This window comes from Rattus norvegicus, chromosome 12, assembly GCF_036323735.1.
Source record: "Rattus norvegicus strain BN/NHsdMcwi chromosome 12, GRCr8, whole genome shotgun sequence".
NCBI classification, from domain to species: Eukaryota; Metazoa; Chordata; class Mammalia; order Rodentia; family Muridae; genus Rattus; species Rattus norvegicus.
Genome location: NC_086030.1, coordinates 39,833,348 through 39,850,004, shown reverse-complemented (window position 1 = coordinate 39,850,004; position 16,657 = coordinate 39,833,348). Strand labels below are relative to the sequence as shown.

At 48.9% G+C, this 16,657-nt stretch overlaps 1 protein-coding gene, 1 long non-coding RNA gene and 1 other non-coding gene across 8 annotated transcripts; 2 read left to right on the top strand and 1 right to left on the bottom strand.

Annotated features, from left to right (window-relative positions):
- Positions 1-2,568: 2,568 nt before the first annotated feature.
- Positions 2,569-16,436, top strand: Arpc3 (actin related protein 2/3 complex, subunit 3). Its single transcript, NM_001105933.1, has 7 exons — positions 2,569-2,684; positions 6,298-6,397; positions 11,180-11,256; positions 13,292-13,360; positions 14,222-14,348; positions 15,368-15,462; positions 16,149-16,436. The coding sequence occupies exons 1-7, from the start codon at positions 2,679-2,681 to the stop codon at positions 16,209-16,211; spliced, it is 537 nt and encodes a 178-aa protein (NP_001099403.1). The 5' UTR covers positions 2,569-2,678; the 3' UTR covers positions 16,212-16,436.
- LOC120096106 (small nucleolar RNA SNORA67) lies at positions 7,029-7,171 on the top strand. The gene has a single exon (XR_005492135.1). It is a non-coding gene; the product is annotated as a small nucleolar RNA SNORA67 (small nucleolar RNA).
- Positions 9,650-14,222, bottom strand: LOC108352447 (uncharacterized). Of its 6 annotated transcripts, XR_010056774.1 has the most exons (4): positions 12,927-14,222; positions 12,473-12,641; positions 11,138-11,325; positions 9,650-10,110 (listed from the first exon to the last, which is right to left on the bottom strand). It is a non-coding gene; the product is annotated as an uncharacterized LOC108352447 (long non-coding RNA). The 6 variants fall into 6 exon arrangements; XR_010056773.1 differs by having other exon boundaries at positions 12,473-14,222; XR_010056776.1 differs by lacking the exon at positions 12,473-12,641.
- Positions 16,437-16,657: the final 221 nt, after the last annotated feature.

Sequence of the window (16,657 nt, the reverse complement as noted above, 5' to 3'; positions counted from 1 at the left end):
GACTGTGAATTACACATTCCAGAAAACCTCTTAAAACAGGCTACTTTCCCCAGGGGTCGAAATGTTGGCAGTGACTGTTTAGAAATCTAGTGTGTGTCTGTGTGAGTACGGTGACTCGTGACTGTAGTCCCAGGTTTTGGGAGGTTGAGGTAGGATTATCATGAGACCAATGCCAGTCTGGGCTACAGAGTGAGTCCGTATTTCAAAAATGAGAAAAACAAGCAAAAAAAAAAAAAAAATTGGCTTGTTTGTAGTCTCTGAGAATTTAAAAGCTTAGATTTTCCTGGAATACTGCATACCCTAAAGCAGAAGAAAGGGTTTTCACTTACACTGAATGAGTTCAGCTCTTCTGAGTCCAGTGGCAGCAGGTGTGTGTGTGCAGGTGTTGGGGAGCAAGCAGCCAGCTGAAGGCTCCCGCATCCCTCAAAGGCCAGGCTCTGGCACAGTGAGGCCGGATCTCATCAGTCCAGTTAGACGTGACATTCCCAGAGCTTATCCCATGATTTCTTTCACTGAACCCATGCACTAAGGCCCCTCAAGTTATTTGGTGACCATTCTACCTGGTGACCCTAATTCAGCCCTCATAGAAGTGTAACTCAAGTCAGATGTTGTCCTGTCGGCCTGCAGTACTGCATTTGATCCATTGTCAGTAAAGCCAAGCCAGACTCTGAATCAGTCGCCTGCGCCTGGAGACCAAGGCTTGGGAAGAGGCAAGTGTCTGTATCTTGACTGGTTTGGCTGTGTGCAGGGCCCTGGTATGCGGATGGGCTGAGCTGCCAGTGGCTTTCTTTGGCCTAGGAGTGTGAGAGGATTGAAAACATCCTGGTCTCTAGACTCCCATTGAACAGGTTCTCAGGACCCGTCCATCCCCTGTGGGGGGGAGGGTTGTCAGGGTTTGTAATTCCCATCTCCTTGGTTTCAGTCTCAGAAGTGTGTGTGCTAGGGGCTGGTGTCCTCGTTGGACCTCTGGCCTCTAAAGAACTTGACTTCAGAGATTTGTCCACCTCACTGGAGGTGGACATAACCATACAGATGGCTTCTGTAGAGCAGAGGTCCTCACACACATGCTGGCAAAGGAAATGCAGGAGTGACAAAGTGGGGGCTGCCTTAGTCTCAATCAGAACAAATGTCTGAAAGGTGCTGTGGGTCTAGAAGCAGACATGGGTATTCCAGTCTGAGGGACTGCCGTAAGAAAGGACTAGGAGACAGCAATGCACTGCATTCTGAGGAAGGTGCTTGGTAATAATGAGTTCATTATGTTCCAGGTATATGGTGGGCAAGATGGCTGGTCAGGTCCTGTTGCCACGCCTGATAATCCAAACTCCATCCCTGGGGCCTGTGTGGTGGAAGGAAAGCCCATTCACAAAAGTTGCCTTCTGACCTCAGGACAAGTTTGCACACAACAAGGGATTTAAAATGTAACTGACTACAAAGCAAGTTCTAGACTAGCCAGGGCTACACAGCGAGACTCTCAAAATACTTAGATGATATATGATGGGGTCAGTGGTAGGTCTGTTTCCACCCTTTCAGACATGTGGCATCACCTGGGCCCTTATAATACTTGGTTTTCTTGCCCACCTAGTCCTTACCGTGATCAGGAAAGACCTAACACCATACCGTGTTGAAAGAGTAGGGATGGGGCAGGAGAGATGGCTCAGCGGTTAAGAGCACTGACTGCTCTTCTAGAGGTCTGAGTTCAATTCCCAGCAACCACATGGGGACTCACAACCATCTGTCATGGGATCTGATGCCCTCTTCTGCTGTGTCTGAAGATAGCTACAGTGTATTCATACATGAAATAAATAGATAAATATTTTTTTAAAAAGTAGGGATGATATATGATACACATTTTGTGGATGGCAGGTCAAGGGGTAGGGAGACAGAGATACCACCGTAGGCATTATAAAACAGCAAAATAAAATAACGGAGTAGTGGAGCACACATCTGTAATTCCTGAACACAAGTGGAGACAGATAAGTTCATGTTCATATATATGTATATGCCAGCCTCGACTTCTTGTGACTCTTAACAACATAAACATTGAAAAATAAAAATAATGGCCGCCGGGGCTGGGGATTTAGCTCAGTGGTTAGAGCGCTTACCTAGGAAGCGCAAGGCCCTGGGTTCGGTCCCCAGCTCCGAAAAAAAGAACAAAAAAATAATAATAATAATAATAATGGCCGCCAAGTCTGCTTAGTGTGCAAGAGTTTCTGAAAACAGTTTATCCCGAGTCTCATAATGGGAAGTCAGATCTCACTTCCCCCACTTCCCCCACTTGCACTGTGGTTAAATTAAAAAAAAAAATAGACATGGCAGAAGGGTAAATCGGGGAACTGAGTGTTATTGGCTTTGAAGCTGAAGCCAGGGAATAAGGAAAAAACGGGAGTTGATTATTAACCACTTGAGAGGGATTCTTCAATTCTAAAGCCCATCCATTTTTTCTGAGTGCGTTTTACGCATGCGCCACACTCAGAGCTTACTGCTGGCGCGCCCCCTGGCATTCATTGCGATCAGTGCAGCTGTAGCAAACAGCGGAAGCGGGTCCGGAAGTGCGTTTATTCGCTTCGCCCGCCTCTTCCGGCTTATTTCCGCCCACTCCACCCAGTCTAGTTTGCCGGAAACGCTGCTCCGCTTTACCTGGGTTCAGCATCTCTAGATCGAATCCGGACACCGACAAAATGCCGGTAAGTCTTCGAGCCCCAAGGTCGGGGAGCCGAGCGGGGCGAGGGCCTGAGGGGAGGCGGGAGACCTGCGTCAAAAGGCCTGGGGGAGAGGAAACCGCCCTGCTCTCTAGCCCCGGTCCTTTGCCTCCAGCACCGGCTCTCTCGCCCCGCTGCTTCCACTCCCAAACCCCCAGTCCTGCAGTGTTCCCAGGTCCCACTCTAGAGCCTCAAACCTAAAAATGATGGCTTTTATTTTTAAACCTAGGGTCCAGCTTCTCCCCCCCCCCCCCCCCCGCTCTTGTCATGTCCACTTCCTCCTCCGCCCCAGGGAGTGAGTCGGCCTGCTGCTAATCACCTGTCAGACTTCACTTCCCTGATGGACCCCTTCCATCGTCCTCCCTGCTGTAACTCCCACCCAACTCCCAGACCACCACTGAGTCAGCGCTAGTTTCCAGGAGTTTCCTTTTCCGTGTGCATCCGAGTGGGAGGAAATTGATGCCGATTGCACATTATAAAGGGACGCTTGAATAAGGTCTACCTTCATTGGACAAGTGTTACTACTGAACTCTCACTGGGAAGCCAGCACTGTTAACAGCAGCAGCTAAGGCCCTCTCGGGGAGCTGATACTTTAACGGAGAAACAATAACCGCGTAAATATAAATAGGAAGTAGCTTCAGATCTTAACAAACGCTGTGAAGAAAATAGATCGATGGCAACGATGGTGGCAATTATTTCATCCCAAAACTTGAAGGCAGAGGCAGGAGAATAGCAAATCTCAGATCAGTGTGGACTGTGTGTGTAGTGAGTTCTAGGTCAGCCTGGGTTACATAGCTGTAAGAAATGGAGAGAGGCAAAAAAAAAAAAAAAAAAATACTGGGGAAAGAGCTTGTTGTGCGGGAGTATAGCAGATCATGCTTCTGACCCCAGCTCTGTTGAGGCAAAGGACAGTCAGATCCTCCGAGTTCATTGGCCAGCCAGCCTAGCCAAAAATCAGCAAGTTCTGGGTTCAGTAAGAGACACTGTCACACACACAAATACATAGTAGGACTGAGGAGGTGTCTCAGTGGCACAAGTGTGAAGACCTGAGTTTGGATGCCTAGCACCCAAGTAAAACAGCCAGGGGAGGCAGCTCCTGTGGGCAATTCCAGAGCTGGGGATGTATAGAGATCCCTGAGGCTCCCAGTCTGAAAAATAAAGTGAAAAGCAGTGAAGAAAGAGACCTGTGGCCTCCAGCTGGGGACATACACATACGTACCAGTATGCGCGCGCGCGCGCGTGCACACACACACACACACACACACACACACACACACACACACACACACGGGCATGCATGATCATGTGCAAAAAGTAAAACCAAACCAGTGCCTGATGACGGGTTGGGGGAACAAGGGACCTGGGGATGTGGGCAAGAGGTTGGCATAGGTAAGGCTTCTTAGGGCAAGCATAACCTTGAGCTGTGTGTGTGTTTGGGCAGCAGTGGGGAACTGAACCCAGGGCCCCATGGCATGCTACATACACAGATGCTCTACCACCGAGCTAGATTCCCGTGTCTTTCTTATTTTTGTAAAGGGGTCTCATAAAGTTGCCCAGGCTGGCCTTGAATTTGTTATCCTCCTGCCTCAGTTTTCCATGCAGCTAGGATCGCAAGCCTGCCTGGCATCACCATGTTTAGCCTTGGAAGATTTATGATTTTTATGGTTTCTGACTATTGAGGTACATGTGAAAACCCAGAGTTATTGTCCAAAGAGCCCCCAACTCTCAGGATGACAGTGTAAAAGAGATGTCCATGGCATTAATATCCTGCTGAAGGACTTGGGGCTCAGCAAAATTCAATGACTTGGGCAATGTTTTGTGGGGTTTTTTTTTTTTTTTTTTTTTTAAGATTTATTTATTTATTTATTTATTTACTTATTTGTATGGGTACAGTGTGGCTATCTTCAGACATGCCAAAGAGGGCATCAGACCCCATGACAGATGGTTGTGAGCCACCATGTGGGTGCTGGGATTTGAACTCAGGACCTCTGGAAGAGCAGTCAGTGCTCTTAACCACTGAGCCATCTCTCTCACCCAACCTAGCAGTGTTGCTCATGAGTAGTGAAGCCAAAGTTAAAGCTAGAACTGAAAAGCTCTGTGTGCAAGCCAGGTGGACACAGAACGAATGCTCTAGACTTAGTCTGTGATTGCTTATTTGGTCTGCTTTCTCTGTTAGCTGGAAACATCGTATATATAGCTTCATATCAGGAGAGACGGTTCAGCTTGCTGCTATTGGAAACACATGCACAAGGCGCCATGAGCTGGACCCAAACTGGGCTATCAAGCACACTGACCTGGGAATCAGTGCGGTTCTTGTCTCTTCTCCATTAGCTGGGGTCTAGCCTCATAGCCTTTCATGGCTGGCAAGTTTTAAGAGAATCTTCACGTAGGACGTGAAGGGCAGGGCGAAAGGGTGGACCCCTCAGGCCCTGGAGTTGCAGCAATGCAGACACATCTCAGGATAACAGAAGTGTTACCAGGTGGTGAGATGAAAAACCACCTAAGGGTTGGAGAGATGGCTCAGTGGTTAGGAGCACTGGCTGCTCTTCCAGAGGTCCTGAGTTCAATTCCCAGCAACCACAATTCTGTTCCAGCGTCCATACCCAGCAATTCATAGCTGCCTAGTTCCAGCTCCAGGGACCCCAGCGCCATCTGCTGGAGTGCGTGGATACTGTATACATACAGAAATACCCGTCCGCAGATACAAGCGTACACACAATTAAGATTATTTTTTAATCTTTAAAAAAAAAAGTCACACTGTCACTCGTATCTTGCACAGAAAAGGTGCCGAGCGGTCATTTGATGAATGAATGAATGAATGAATGAATGAATGGTTTCGTTCACACAAGACATGAAAAGCTAGTGGGAACCTGAGTAGAGCTTAGTTGGTAGAGCAAGCAGTTGCCTAGGGTGCCTGAAGCCCTGGTTTAGTCGCCAGTTCTGTGGTTATCTAGGCCCGTCATCCCAGCATTGGGCAGGGGAGGTAGAAGTTCAAAGTTGGTGCTGGAGAGATGGCTCAGTGGTTAAGAGCACTGACTGCTCTTCCAGAGGTCCTGAGTTCAAATCCCAGCAACTACATGGCAGCTTACAACCATCCGTAATGAGATCTGATGCCCTCTTCTGGTGTGTCTGAAGATAGCTAAGGTGTACTCATATAAATAAAATAAATTTTAAAGGTGTTCAAAGTCATCCTCACCTACATAGTGAGTGAGAGTGAGAGACCACCAGCCTGGGCTACGTGTTGTGGTTGAAGGGGCTGGGGGTGGGGAAACAAGTTCAAGGAAGAGTCATGTTGTGGTCATAAGGCAGGAAGTGGCAGATTTCAAAACTAGGGCTTGGGTCCTGGCTAGCTGGCGGGTGGGAAGCCTGTTTTGTGTGGTCTCTGCAGTGAATGTCTAGGGAACGGCTGTGCTCACTAACCAGCTGACAGAACGTCTCAGAATCCACCAGTCTGTTCTCTTGAGTCAGGAGCTGTCTCTCTGTAGCTGCCACCAGCCCTCTCCTCCCACAGTTGGTCCTGAGGGTGTTTTCCTTTGGAGGACTAGCCTTGTCTCCTAGTGACACTTGTTCTTTCTCCCCTGCTGGCTTCCTTCCGCAGGCTTACCACTCTTCTCTCATGGACCCTGACACCAAGCTCATTGGCAACATGGCACTGCTGCCCATCCGAAGCCAGTTCAAAGGACCCGCCCCTCGAGAGAGTAAGTCTCGCTGTCCTTTTGTTCGGGGTCAAGACAGACCTGCTGACTTGAGAACGAGCTTAGCTTGATTCACGTGTACTCAGCTTCCTGTTACACTCTACGGGGCGGCATCACAGTTACCCACGCCACAGGAAGCTGCTTTCTCAAAACCTAGGATGTTTGCGTGAGCTTAAAGGAAATGTGGCCGGGTTGGTAGAGACCTTGCTTGGCATGGAGGAGAGCCTGGGTCCCATCTACGGTACACTGAGAGCCAGGTGTTGGGGCGCACACCTATAATCCTAGCACTTGGGAGGAGGCGGCAGGAAGATCAGAAGTTCAAAGTCATTCTCAGCAAGTTCTAGGCCAACTTGGGCTACTTGAAACTCTGTCTCAAAAAAAAAAAAAAAAAAAAAAAAAAGAGGAAATGTGTTGAATTCTGGCCACAGTCCCCACAGGCACTGTCAGTCATTTCAGACTGGCTGAATGGCAGGTCCCCAGCCTTCTTCTGTCACCATGCTGGACAAAATAAGCAACAGACAGCGTTACGTGGGCACGGGCAGTACCTAGGAGGCTGAGGTAGGAGGTGGTTGGAGTCTGGTAGTTCAAGACCTGCCTAAGCAAGGGCGAAACCTGTCTCCAAAAATGGAAGGAAGTCCAAGGTGATTCCCTCTCCAAAGGGCTGACTGTGTGCCCTTTTCAGGGACGTAGCAACTTGGAAGAAAGCCAGGCATGCCCAAGGTCTCTGGTGAACAGGGAATACTTGTTTCCTTTGCCTTCCTTTGGCTGCCCACATATATAAAAATAATAATAATAATAATAATAATAATAATAATAATAATAATAATAAATAAAATTTACAAAAAATGGAAGGAAAATGAACCTTTCTCCACCAAAGCTATTATTTCTTTGGTCAACTTTAAAAACAAAAAAGTAGTCATTTTCTTTTCATTCTGATTTGTATGTGAGGGCCCATGTGAGCCACCGCCCACAACTGGAGGTGAGAGGATAATAAACCATAAATCACTAAACCACGTCTGACTTTACACTGAGTCCTGGGGATTCGAACTCAGGTGATCAAGCTTTCTCTGCAAGCCCTCTTACCCACTGAGCCATCTCTGCAGCCCTCTGTCAGTTTCTTACCATACCCCAGTGTTATTTAAGCCTTGCTTGGATATGTGAGAAGAAAAATCTCTCTCTGAAACCCTGGTGGGCCTGGAGGTCAAACAAGCCAGCCTCAGTTGTGGTGCTCCTGCTGCCTTCTTCCCCGGGTCTGGGGTAACAGGCGTGTGCTCCCTTCCTGCCTTCTTCCCCGGGTCTGGGGTAACAGGCGTGTGCTTCCGTACTTCAGTCTTTTTTTTTTTTTCCTTTAAGACTTATTTGTGTTTTTTTTTATTGTTTTTTTTTTTTGTTTGTTTGTTTGTTTTTTTTTTTGGTTTTTTTTTTTTTTTTTTTTTGGTTCTTTTTTCCGGAGCTGGGGACCGAACCCAGGGCCTTGCGCTCCGTAGGCAAGCGCTCTACCACTGAGCTAAATCCCCAACCCCTCTTATTTGTTTTATTTATATGAGTACACTGTTGCTATTTTCAGACACACCAGAAGAGGGCATCAGATCTCATTACAGATGGTTGTGAGCCACCATGTGGGTGCTGGGAACAGAACCCAGGTCCTCTGAAAAGCAGTCAGTGCCCTTAACCACTGAGCCATCTCTCCAGCCCATAACTTTGGTTTTTTTGTTTGTTTGTTTGTTTGTTTTCTTTTTTTTATCTTTATTAACTTGAGTATTTCTTATTTATATTTCGATTGTTATTCCATTTCCCAGTTTCTGGGCCAACATCCCCCTAGCCCCTCCCTCTCCCCTTCTATATGGGTGTTCCCCTCCCCATCCTCCCCCCATTACCGCCCTCCTCCCAACAATCATGTTCACTGGGGGTTCAGTCTTGGCAGGACCAAGGGCTTCCCCTTCCACTGGTGCTCTCACTAGGCTATTCATTGCTACCTATGAGGTTGGAGCCCAGGGTCAGTCCATGTATAGTGGCTTAGTCCCTGGAAGCTCTGGTTGGTTGGCATTGTTGTTCATATGGGGTCTCGAGCCCCAACTTTGTTGTTTTTTAAAGACAAGGTCTTGCTGTGTTGCCATGGCTGGCCACTGCACCTCATGGTGTCAGAGTTCCTAATGATCGGCTTCTGGCTATGGTGAGGTAGTGTCTCACTCAGAGCATTTAAATTGTGTACCCCTGAGACCAGAGGTGTTGAACACTTTTCAAGATAGTTACTGGCCATTCATGTTTTAGTTTGAAAAGTGTCTGTTTACTGGTCCATTTTGGTTGTGTGTGTGTGTTTCTTTTCTTTTTTTCAGAGCTGGGAACCGAACTCAGGGCCTTGCGCTTGCTAGGCAAGCGCTCTACCACTGAGCTAAATCCCCAACCCTGTGTATGTGTGTTTTAAGACAGAGTTTCTCTGTATAGTCCTCACTGTCCTAGAACTCATACTGTAGACCAGGTTGCCCTCAAACCACAGAAATACTGCCTGCCTCTGCCTCCAGCAGATCACAGCTTTGTTTCCCAGTCTGGTCTGAGAATTTTGGGGTTACCCACTTTTACCACCTGTTGTTAAGTGTTTGCAGTCATCAGGGTGCAATGTCCACTCCGCCCTCAGCTGTACTCTGGATTCCCCATTCAGTTCCTGAGGTAACTTTTCACTGTTCCCTAAGCTGACATGTCTTGAGATGTTCCGCCAACAACGTCCTTTCTGTTGTTCCTGACCCTGCAAATGTCTGGCCCGAGTTCCGTTCACGGTTTCCAAGCCCACAGTTACAATTCCCACCTGTGTCTCTTCTCTGTTGCCCTTCCTTCCTCTGCCAGAGTATTTGACTTGACTTCCTCTTAACTTTTTTTTTTCTTTTTTTCGGAGCTGGGGACAGGCGCTCTACCACTGAGCTAAATCCCCAACCCCTTGACTTCCTCTTAAATGGACTTGTCTGCACCACTAGTTGAAATATAAGTAAATTCAATGGATTTGGCAAGTTGCCCCAGTGCTCACCTGATCCTGAGAAAAGGGAGCAGGTGGGAAAAGGCAGCCTTGAGGAGAACAGCAGTACTTAAAAGTTACGGGCCAAAGACAAAGACAAAGAGCATTGGCCACCGAGCCCTCTGTCACATGGCTACAGATAACACATTGCACTAGAAGACACAGCCAGCCAACCCAGAGTGGAGAACACCCTAACCACCTTCGAAAAACTGAGTCCTCAAGGAAAAATGAGACCGTAAGAAACTGAGCACGTGAGGGTGACGGTTCTCTTCCTGCAGGGGCTGGAACAGTTGGAGTAGATGTCTGTGTTGTGAGCTGAGCTGAGCTGAGCTGAGCTGAAGTCTGACAGAGCACCGCCATGTGATAGGATACAGCTTGCGTGAGGCCCTGGGGTCAAGCCTCGGCTATAGAAGAATCCTTTTCTGCTGTGCAGATATCTTTCCATGCCTATTGTGTACCAAGCTCTGTCCAGGTCTCCACTCCTCTGCCATCTCCTTAGCTGCTCTGGAGAAGTTTCCTTTTCTTAGGAGGAGGATGCCAAGAACAGGAAGCTAGAGTCAAAAGTTCCGAAGAGACCCTCGGCAGAGGCACCAGCTAGGCTGTAAGGGAGGTGTGCAGGGCGCTGTGCGAGAACGACAGAAGCCCAAGCCAAGGATGTCGGTGGTGCTGATGCAACCAGCTGCTGCTTGTCAAACCCGGGAAGTCTGACCTTTGAAAATGAAAAAAGAGACAACAGATTGCCAGAGAAATTATGTAATGAGCTGTGTGTCTGTCACAGAGTGCTCTGGCTTCCCTCAGTTTGTGACGACTCAGAACATGCTGGATTTAAGCCACAGTTTTCATAAAAGGAAGGAAATGTCCCCAGTGTTCCTAAATACCTTCAGTAGTTCTCCTGAAACTACAGTGTATGGGTTCGAATAACATCATATGGAACACTTCGTTACACTGTGTTCCGGCTGAAGGAATGGCTCAGAGGCTAAGAGCACTTCCTGCTCCTCCAGAGGACAGAGTTCTGGTCTCAGCACCTACGTCGGCCCCACAGTCAGTCACCTGTAACCCCAGCTCCTTGGGACCTGATGCCCTCTTCTGACCTCTGTGGGCATCTGCACACATGTGGCACACGTGTAAGGTTTTGTTTGGTTCTGGTTTTCAGTTTAGTTTGGTTTTGGTTTGTTTTTCTTTTAAAAAAAGCCATACATACATACATACATACATACATACATACACACACACACACACACATATATATAAACACACACATACACTGTAGCTGTCTTCAGGCACACCAGAAGAGGGCATCGGGTCCCATTACGGATGGTTGTGAGCCACCATGTGGTTGCTGGGTTTTGAACTCAGGACCTCTGGAAGAGCAGTCAGTGCCCTTAACCGCTGAGCCATCTCTCCATTTCTTTGGTTTGTTTTTCAAGACAGGGTTTCCTTGTGTAGCTCTGGCTGTCTTGGAACTCTCTCTGTAGACCAGGGACTCCAACCAAGAGACCCACCTGCCTCTGCCCCCAGAGTGTTGGGATTAAAGGTGTGCGCTACCACTGCCCAGCATATACGGGTTTTGCCTGCATGTACTGTGTGCTGCTTGGTGCCCTGGGAGCCCAGCAGAGGGTGCCAGATCCCCAGGAACTGAACCCAGCAGAGAACCTTGGTTTCCTTTATCCAGCTCTAGATCTTGTGATAATGAGGCTTGGACACCTATGCTCACAGCCTCTGGGTGTGAAGTTTACCTTTGGTAATGGTCTCTGTCTTCGTTCTTGTTTCCCGCTTAGCGAAAGACACGGATATTGTGGATGAAGCCATCTATTACTTCAAGGCCAACGTCTTCTTCAAGAACTATGAAATTAAGGTAACTCCCGGGAGTGCTTACTTTTCAGACGGGATAAAAATCTGCCTCGAGTCAGGGTTGTTGTGAAGGCTAGGTGGTGAGAGTGAGTGTAGAATTTGAGAACAGCCTGAGAAGGATGCTTGTTCATCCATCCATCCTCCTCCCTCCCTCTCTCCGTTCCTTTCTTCCTTTCTTGCTTCCTTGCTTTATTTCATGTTGTTTATTGTGGGCTGGGCATGGTGGCACACACTGTTAATCCCAGCACTCAGGAGGCAGAGGCAGGTCGATCTCTGTGAGTTTAAGGCCAGCCTGGTCTACAGAGGTATTTCCAGGACAGCCAGGGCTACACAGTGAAACCTTGTCTAGAAAAATCAAAAATCAAAACAAAAAATTTGAAAAAAAAGTATTGTGTGCGTGTATGTGCGTGCATGCGTGCGTGCGTGTGTGTGCTCGCACACATTTATGTGTTTATTCCATGTATGTTCAGTTCAGTGCCTTTAGGGGCCAGAAGAGGGAGTTAAATCCCCTATAAGTCAAGTTAGAAGTGACTACAAGCTACCATGTGTGCAAACCCAGGTCCACAGCGAATGGAATCGCTCTGAACTGCTGATCCCTCACCTCACCCCTCGTCCATTTTCATTCTTTCCCTTCTACACTCTTTACTGCCATGCAGGCCAAATGACTCTCCCTCTGCCTCTTTTTGCAAATTAACTTCTTTGGAGCACAGCTGTGCCCAGTATTTTGAGTGCAGCCGTGCCTGTTTGTTTCCACATTCGCAGTGTCTGTTTTCACACTGAGCAGTGGCCGACCAGTCACAACCGGTCATTAGCCACAGAGCCTAACCAGCTTATTATCCGGCCTCGTCAGAGTTTGCCAAGCTCCCGTCTAGACGCATCTCTGTTTATTCAGTATTGATTAAGCCCCATGACGAATCAGACCCACGTTCGTGGAGAAATGGTCAGAAGTCTCACGGGCTGCTTGTTTGATTTGAGACAGGGTTTTGCTATTAGCCTTGGCTGGAATTCGTTACATCGGCAGAGCTGGTCTGGAAGTTAGGGAAATTCTCCTGCCTCAGCCTCCCATTCCGTTCTTGGATGCAGGTTGGACATTGAAATAAAGTGCTGTCATCTCAGCACTTGGGAAGCTGAGACAGGAGAATTGTGAGCTACATGCTGAAATTGTGTTTCAGAAAAGTTTAAACAATGACCTCCCGCCTCCGCTCTTAAGTCAGACAAACCTGAAATCCTTCAGAGTCCTATACTACAGACTGGATTTGGGAGTTTCTGATTCGGGGCGTTTAGCTGGTGAAGCCTGTGCAGATAGCCCCACGTCCAGACTACTCAGGCGTCTGGACCACTTTGGTCCCAAGTGTTTCAGGTGGTCTGTCACACCGCTGTGCTGTGGACCTGGGGTGGGAATGAGGGAAGATGAGTGCTCTGGGCCTTCCTGGGCCTGCTTCCTCCCTTCCCTCCCTCTGAGGAGGGAGAGTAGAGGGCCTGGCTGTAAAGGGGACGGGTGGTACGAGACAGACACTCTATCCAGCGCCAAGCAGCGTTTCTGTCACTTGCAGCCAGCCTGTGCTGTGTTTGTGACAGGGTCAGGCTCCATGTGAGGCTCGCCTTTGAGGAGCCAGAGGCTTAAAGGTTGTCCAAAAATGAGAGGCCAGCCAGGCTGTGGAGCAGAGACCCTACCTCAGAACCAAACCGAGAGCAGAGGCACGAGTAACCTTTTTCTGACTGTAACTGTAAAACAGGCCACACGTGATCAGTGGTCACCGGCTGTCTTCTGTCCTTACAGTCGGGGATGATGTTGGGCCTGTTGAGTTCCCCCAGAACTTGTTGTATGTGCAGTGGCTTTTCCCACTGCCAAGGAAGAGGTGTGTCTGTTCTCAGAGACACTCAGGGGAAAGGGTTTTTTAAATGAGCCCCGCTGTGGCTCAGGGCAGCCACAAGACTGGGTTAGGAAACTGAGCACCCTAGGGATGCCAGTGGATAATGGAGGCCGACGCTCGAAGGATCCACCTCCCATGGGTACCGTTGTTCTCTTCTCCCTGTAGAATGAAGCGGACAGGACCTTGATCTACATCACACTCTACATTTCTGAGTGTCTAAAGAAGCTCCAAAAGGTAACGAGACTTGGCTTTTCTCACACGAGGACAGCAGAGCGAGAGGCTACCCCTGGCAGCCACCCGGGTCTGCCAAGACCTGAGGGCAAGCTAAAGGCCTCTCTGTTAGGGGTGTCTGAACCCAGAGGGGACTGACACGGAGCAGAGGGCTGGGAGGTGTTGGACATGTGAAGACGGGAGTCTCCTTCATCCTCTGAGGACAGCCAAGCACTTGTATCGGGGGTGGAGTGGACAGCAGCACAGCCATGTTCCCGTCTTCCCCCATGTAGAGGCCTCAGGCATTTCAGAGCTGACTCTGAAGTATGTCCGTGCTCATCACTGCTTCAGAATTTAACCAGGAAGAGCCTATGGTAGGATTGGAAGCACACACCCTCGATCCCAGCACTCAGGAGCCTCAGGCAGGCAGGTCTCTGAGTTCGAGGCCAGCCTAGTTTATATCACCAGTTCAAGGACAGCAAAAGTCATATACTAAGACTCTGTCTGGGGCTGGGGATTTAGCTCAGTGGTAGAGCGCTTGCCTAGCAAGCGCAAGGCCCTGGGTTCGGTCCCCAGCTCCGAAAAAAAGAAAAGAAAAAAAAAAAAAGACTCTGTCTCAGAAAACTAAAAAATAAATATATAAAAGATACTGTGTGCATTCACGAAGAGAGATGTGTACCTGTATGACATTTGGTTTTTAGTATTTAAACTACTGTATTCCGGCTGCTGTGGTAGTCTGTCTGGGCTTAGTCCTTGGAGCAGAGCTAAAGAGGGCTGCAGGTTCTCCCTCTGCAGACGGGCGCTCCCGGCAGCTGCTTGCAGTGAAAGGTTGCATTTCCGGCATTACGTTCACATTTTCTTACCAACTGTGTCATTTGATTTTAGTGCAACTCCAGAAGCCAAGGCGAGAAAGAAATGTACACGCTAGGAATCACCAACTTTCCCATTCCTGGCGAGCCTGGCTTTCCCCTCAACGCCATTTACGCCAAACCTGCCAGCAAACAGGAGGATGGTGAGAACAGGACTGTGAGCGTGCAAGAGTGTGTGTGTGCGCGTGCGTGCACGTGTGTAGCCATCCTGTCTCTCTGTCTTACTCTTGGCATTGGTGTGTGCTTTTTTTGGTCCTTTCTTAGACATGATATCTCTCTCTCTCTCTCTCTCTCTAGTCCAGACTGGTCTTGAACTCATGATCATCCTGCACCAGCTCCCTAGGTGCTGAGATTACAAGGCTCTGCCACCGTGTCCTGTCCAGTTTCTCTGACTCCCTTTCTCCCCACTCGTTTTCTTGACTGTATTGGTATTAGTGTTTTGTGTGTGTTTGTGGTGTGCACAAGTCAAGTGGGTGTGAATGTTCTTGTGGGCAGGTGCACGTCTGTGCATGTGTGCTCCAAGGCCAGAGGTTGATGTCAGGCCTTTGATCACTGTCCACGTCGCTTTCACTGAACCTGGAGCTCATGTATTGAGCTGTTGTAACTGGCCAACTTGCTCCAGGGATCCCCTGACTCTGCCCGCTGAGGGCTGGCCTTGCAGGACAGCCACTGAGCCCGCTCTACTTTTATGTGGATCTACGATTCTAACTCTGGTTCTCCTGCGTGGCAGCCTCTTTCTCCCCTGAACCATCTCCCCAGCCGGCTGACTGGAGCTCAGAGTATAACGGGGTGCTTGGCACACATGTGCTGCCTCCCTTTCACAAGAGAGCTTGCTAACAAGTGTAGCCTGCAGAGACTGTTGAACCAAAATGGATGCAGTTAGAAAACCATCCTGAGTCAGCAGGTGGCCCAGCTGGTGAAGGCACCCCACTGCCCAGCCAGCCTGACAGTCTCACACACACACACAGAGAGAGAGAGAGAGAGAGAGAGAGAGAGAGAGAGAGAGAGAGAGAGAGAGAGAGAAATGTAAGAGGACCACCTGGAGCGCCCTTTCTTTGCCTAAGCTATCTGAATGTGTGCAGATACTTTGCCAAGGTCAGTATCTAGACACCAGGCCCCTGTTTAGGATCCCTCCCCACACACAGATCTCCTCGTATTGCAGAAACGATGCGCGCGTACCTACAGCAGCTGAGGCAAGAGACCGGACTGAGGCTTTGTGACAAAGTTTTTGACCCTCAGAATGATAAACCAAGCAAGGTGAGATGCTCCCTTCTGCCTGTTTAATCAGAGCTTGGCCTTTTGCCCCATTGCCTTTTAAACCCCTGAAGTCTGCTATCAAAAGAGTGTTTAACCTGGGAGACAAGGGTAGCTCAGAGTTCACTGTCTCCCTCTCAGTCATGAGCAGAGCTTATGTATGGGATGGGTAGTCTTTCCTTGGTAGCCTTATTGCCAGTCTGTTAAATGCTACTGCGTTTATATTTGACCTGTATGCATCCTCTGTGGGCTCTGAAATGTCCCAGGTTAGCCACACCTGCAGGATACTGTAAATGCCATGTAAATGGTGTCTCTGTTGTTGTAGGGAACAGCCACAGGGAGCAGTGTGTGTGTGCCAGGGCCCCTTGGTTGGGGGGGGAGGGGGAGGGACACAAGTGACCTTAGCTCCTCCTACCTCGGCCTCCAGTTCTGCAATACACAGGCATGCTACCATGTCTGCCTCACACACTTTCCTACCGGCGGGTGGATGCGAGTCTCACGCCTGTGGAGGGCCAGGAGGACATGTTTCGCTGCTCTGGGTGGGGGTGGGGGGTCACCTTTGAGTTTAGTGGAAGGTGCCCGCCCACTGTTTACACTGTTATGTGTCATAAAGTGACTGGAATGCTGGCCTGCCCCACACCTGCACTGTGCCCTGACCCTCAGTACGCTCTGTGTTGTGCCTTTGACAGTGGTGGACTTGCTTTGTGAAGAGACAGTTCATGAACAAGAGTCTTTCGGGGCCCGGGCAGTGAGAGGAGCCATGGTCAGCATCGCATTGAGGTGTACACAGTCCTATGTGTTTGTTCTTAACGTGTCACGAGAGGAGAGAGCCTGTCTACCGGGAAAGCTCTCGGTCAAGAGTTTGGAGGGTGGGTGTCGGGTTTGAATTTCAAGCTGGTACTTCATATGTAATAAATGTCGCTGCTTATGTTAGACAGACATTGAATTAAAACATTTTTGAGAAAAAGCGTACACAACACTGTACCTTTTATGGGAAAGGGTAGTATACTGAGGGGTTGGGCTTGGTTTTCTCTTTATGGTTTAGTTTGATTTGTCCTTTTTGAGACAGCCTTGCTGTGTAGTCCAGGCTAGGCTCACTGTGTAGTCTAGGCTGGCCTGCGGCTCATTTTGTCTCCCAAGCAGGCCTTAAACACCACTGTGGGCTCCATCATATCCTTTCAAATAATGAAGTTTGGTG

What these genes read in the sequence shown, in the direction of transcription:
- Arpc3 (NM_001105933.1), top strand. An exon ending in AGGACCCGCCCCTCGAGAGA is followed by an intron (nt 6,398 to 11,179) that starts GTAAGTCTCGCT and finishes TTTCCCGCTTAG; the next exon opens with CGAAAGACACGGATATTGTG. An exon ending in TCAAGAACTATGAAATTAAG is followed by an intron (nt 11,257 to 13,291) that starts GTAACTCCCGGG and finishes TTCTCCCTGTAG; the next exon opens with AATGAAGCGGACAGGACCTT.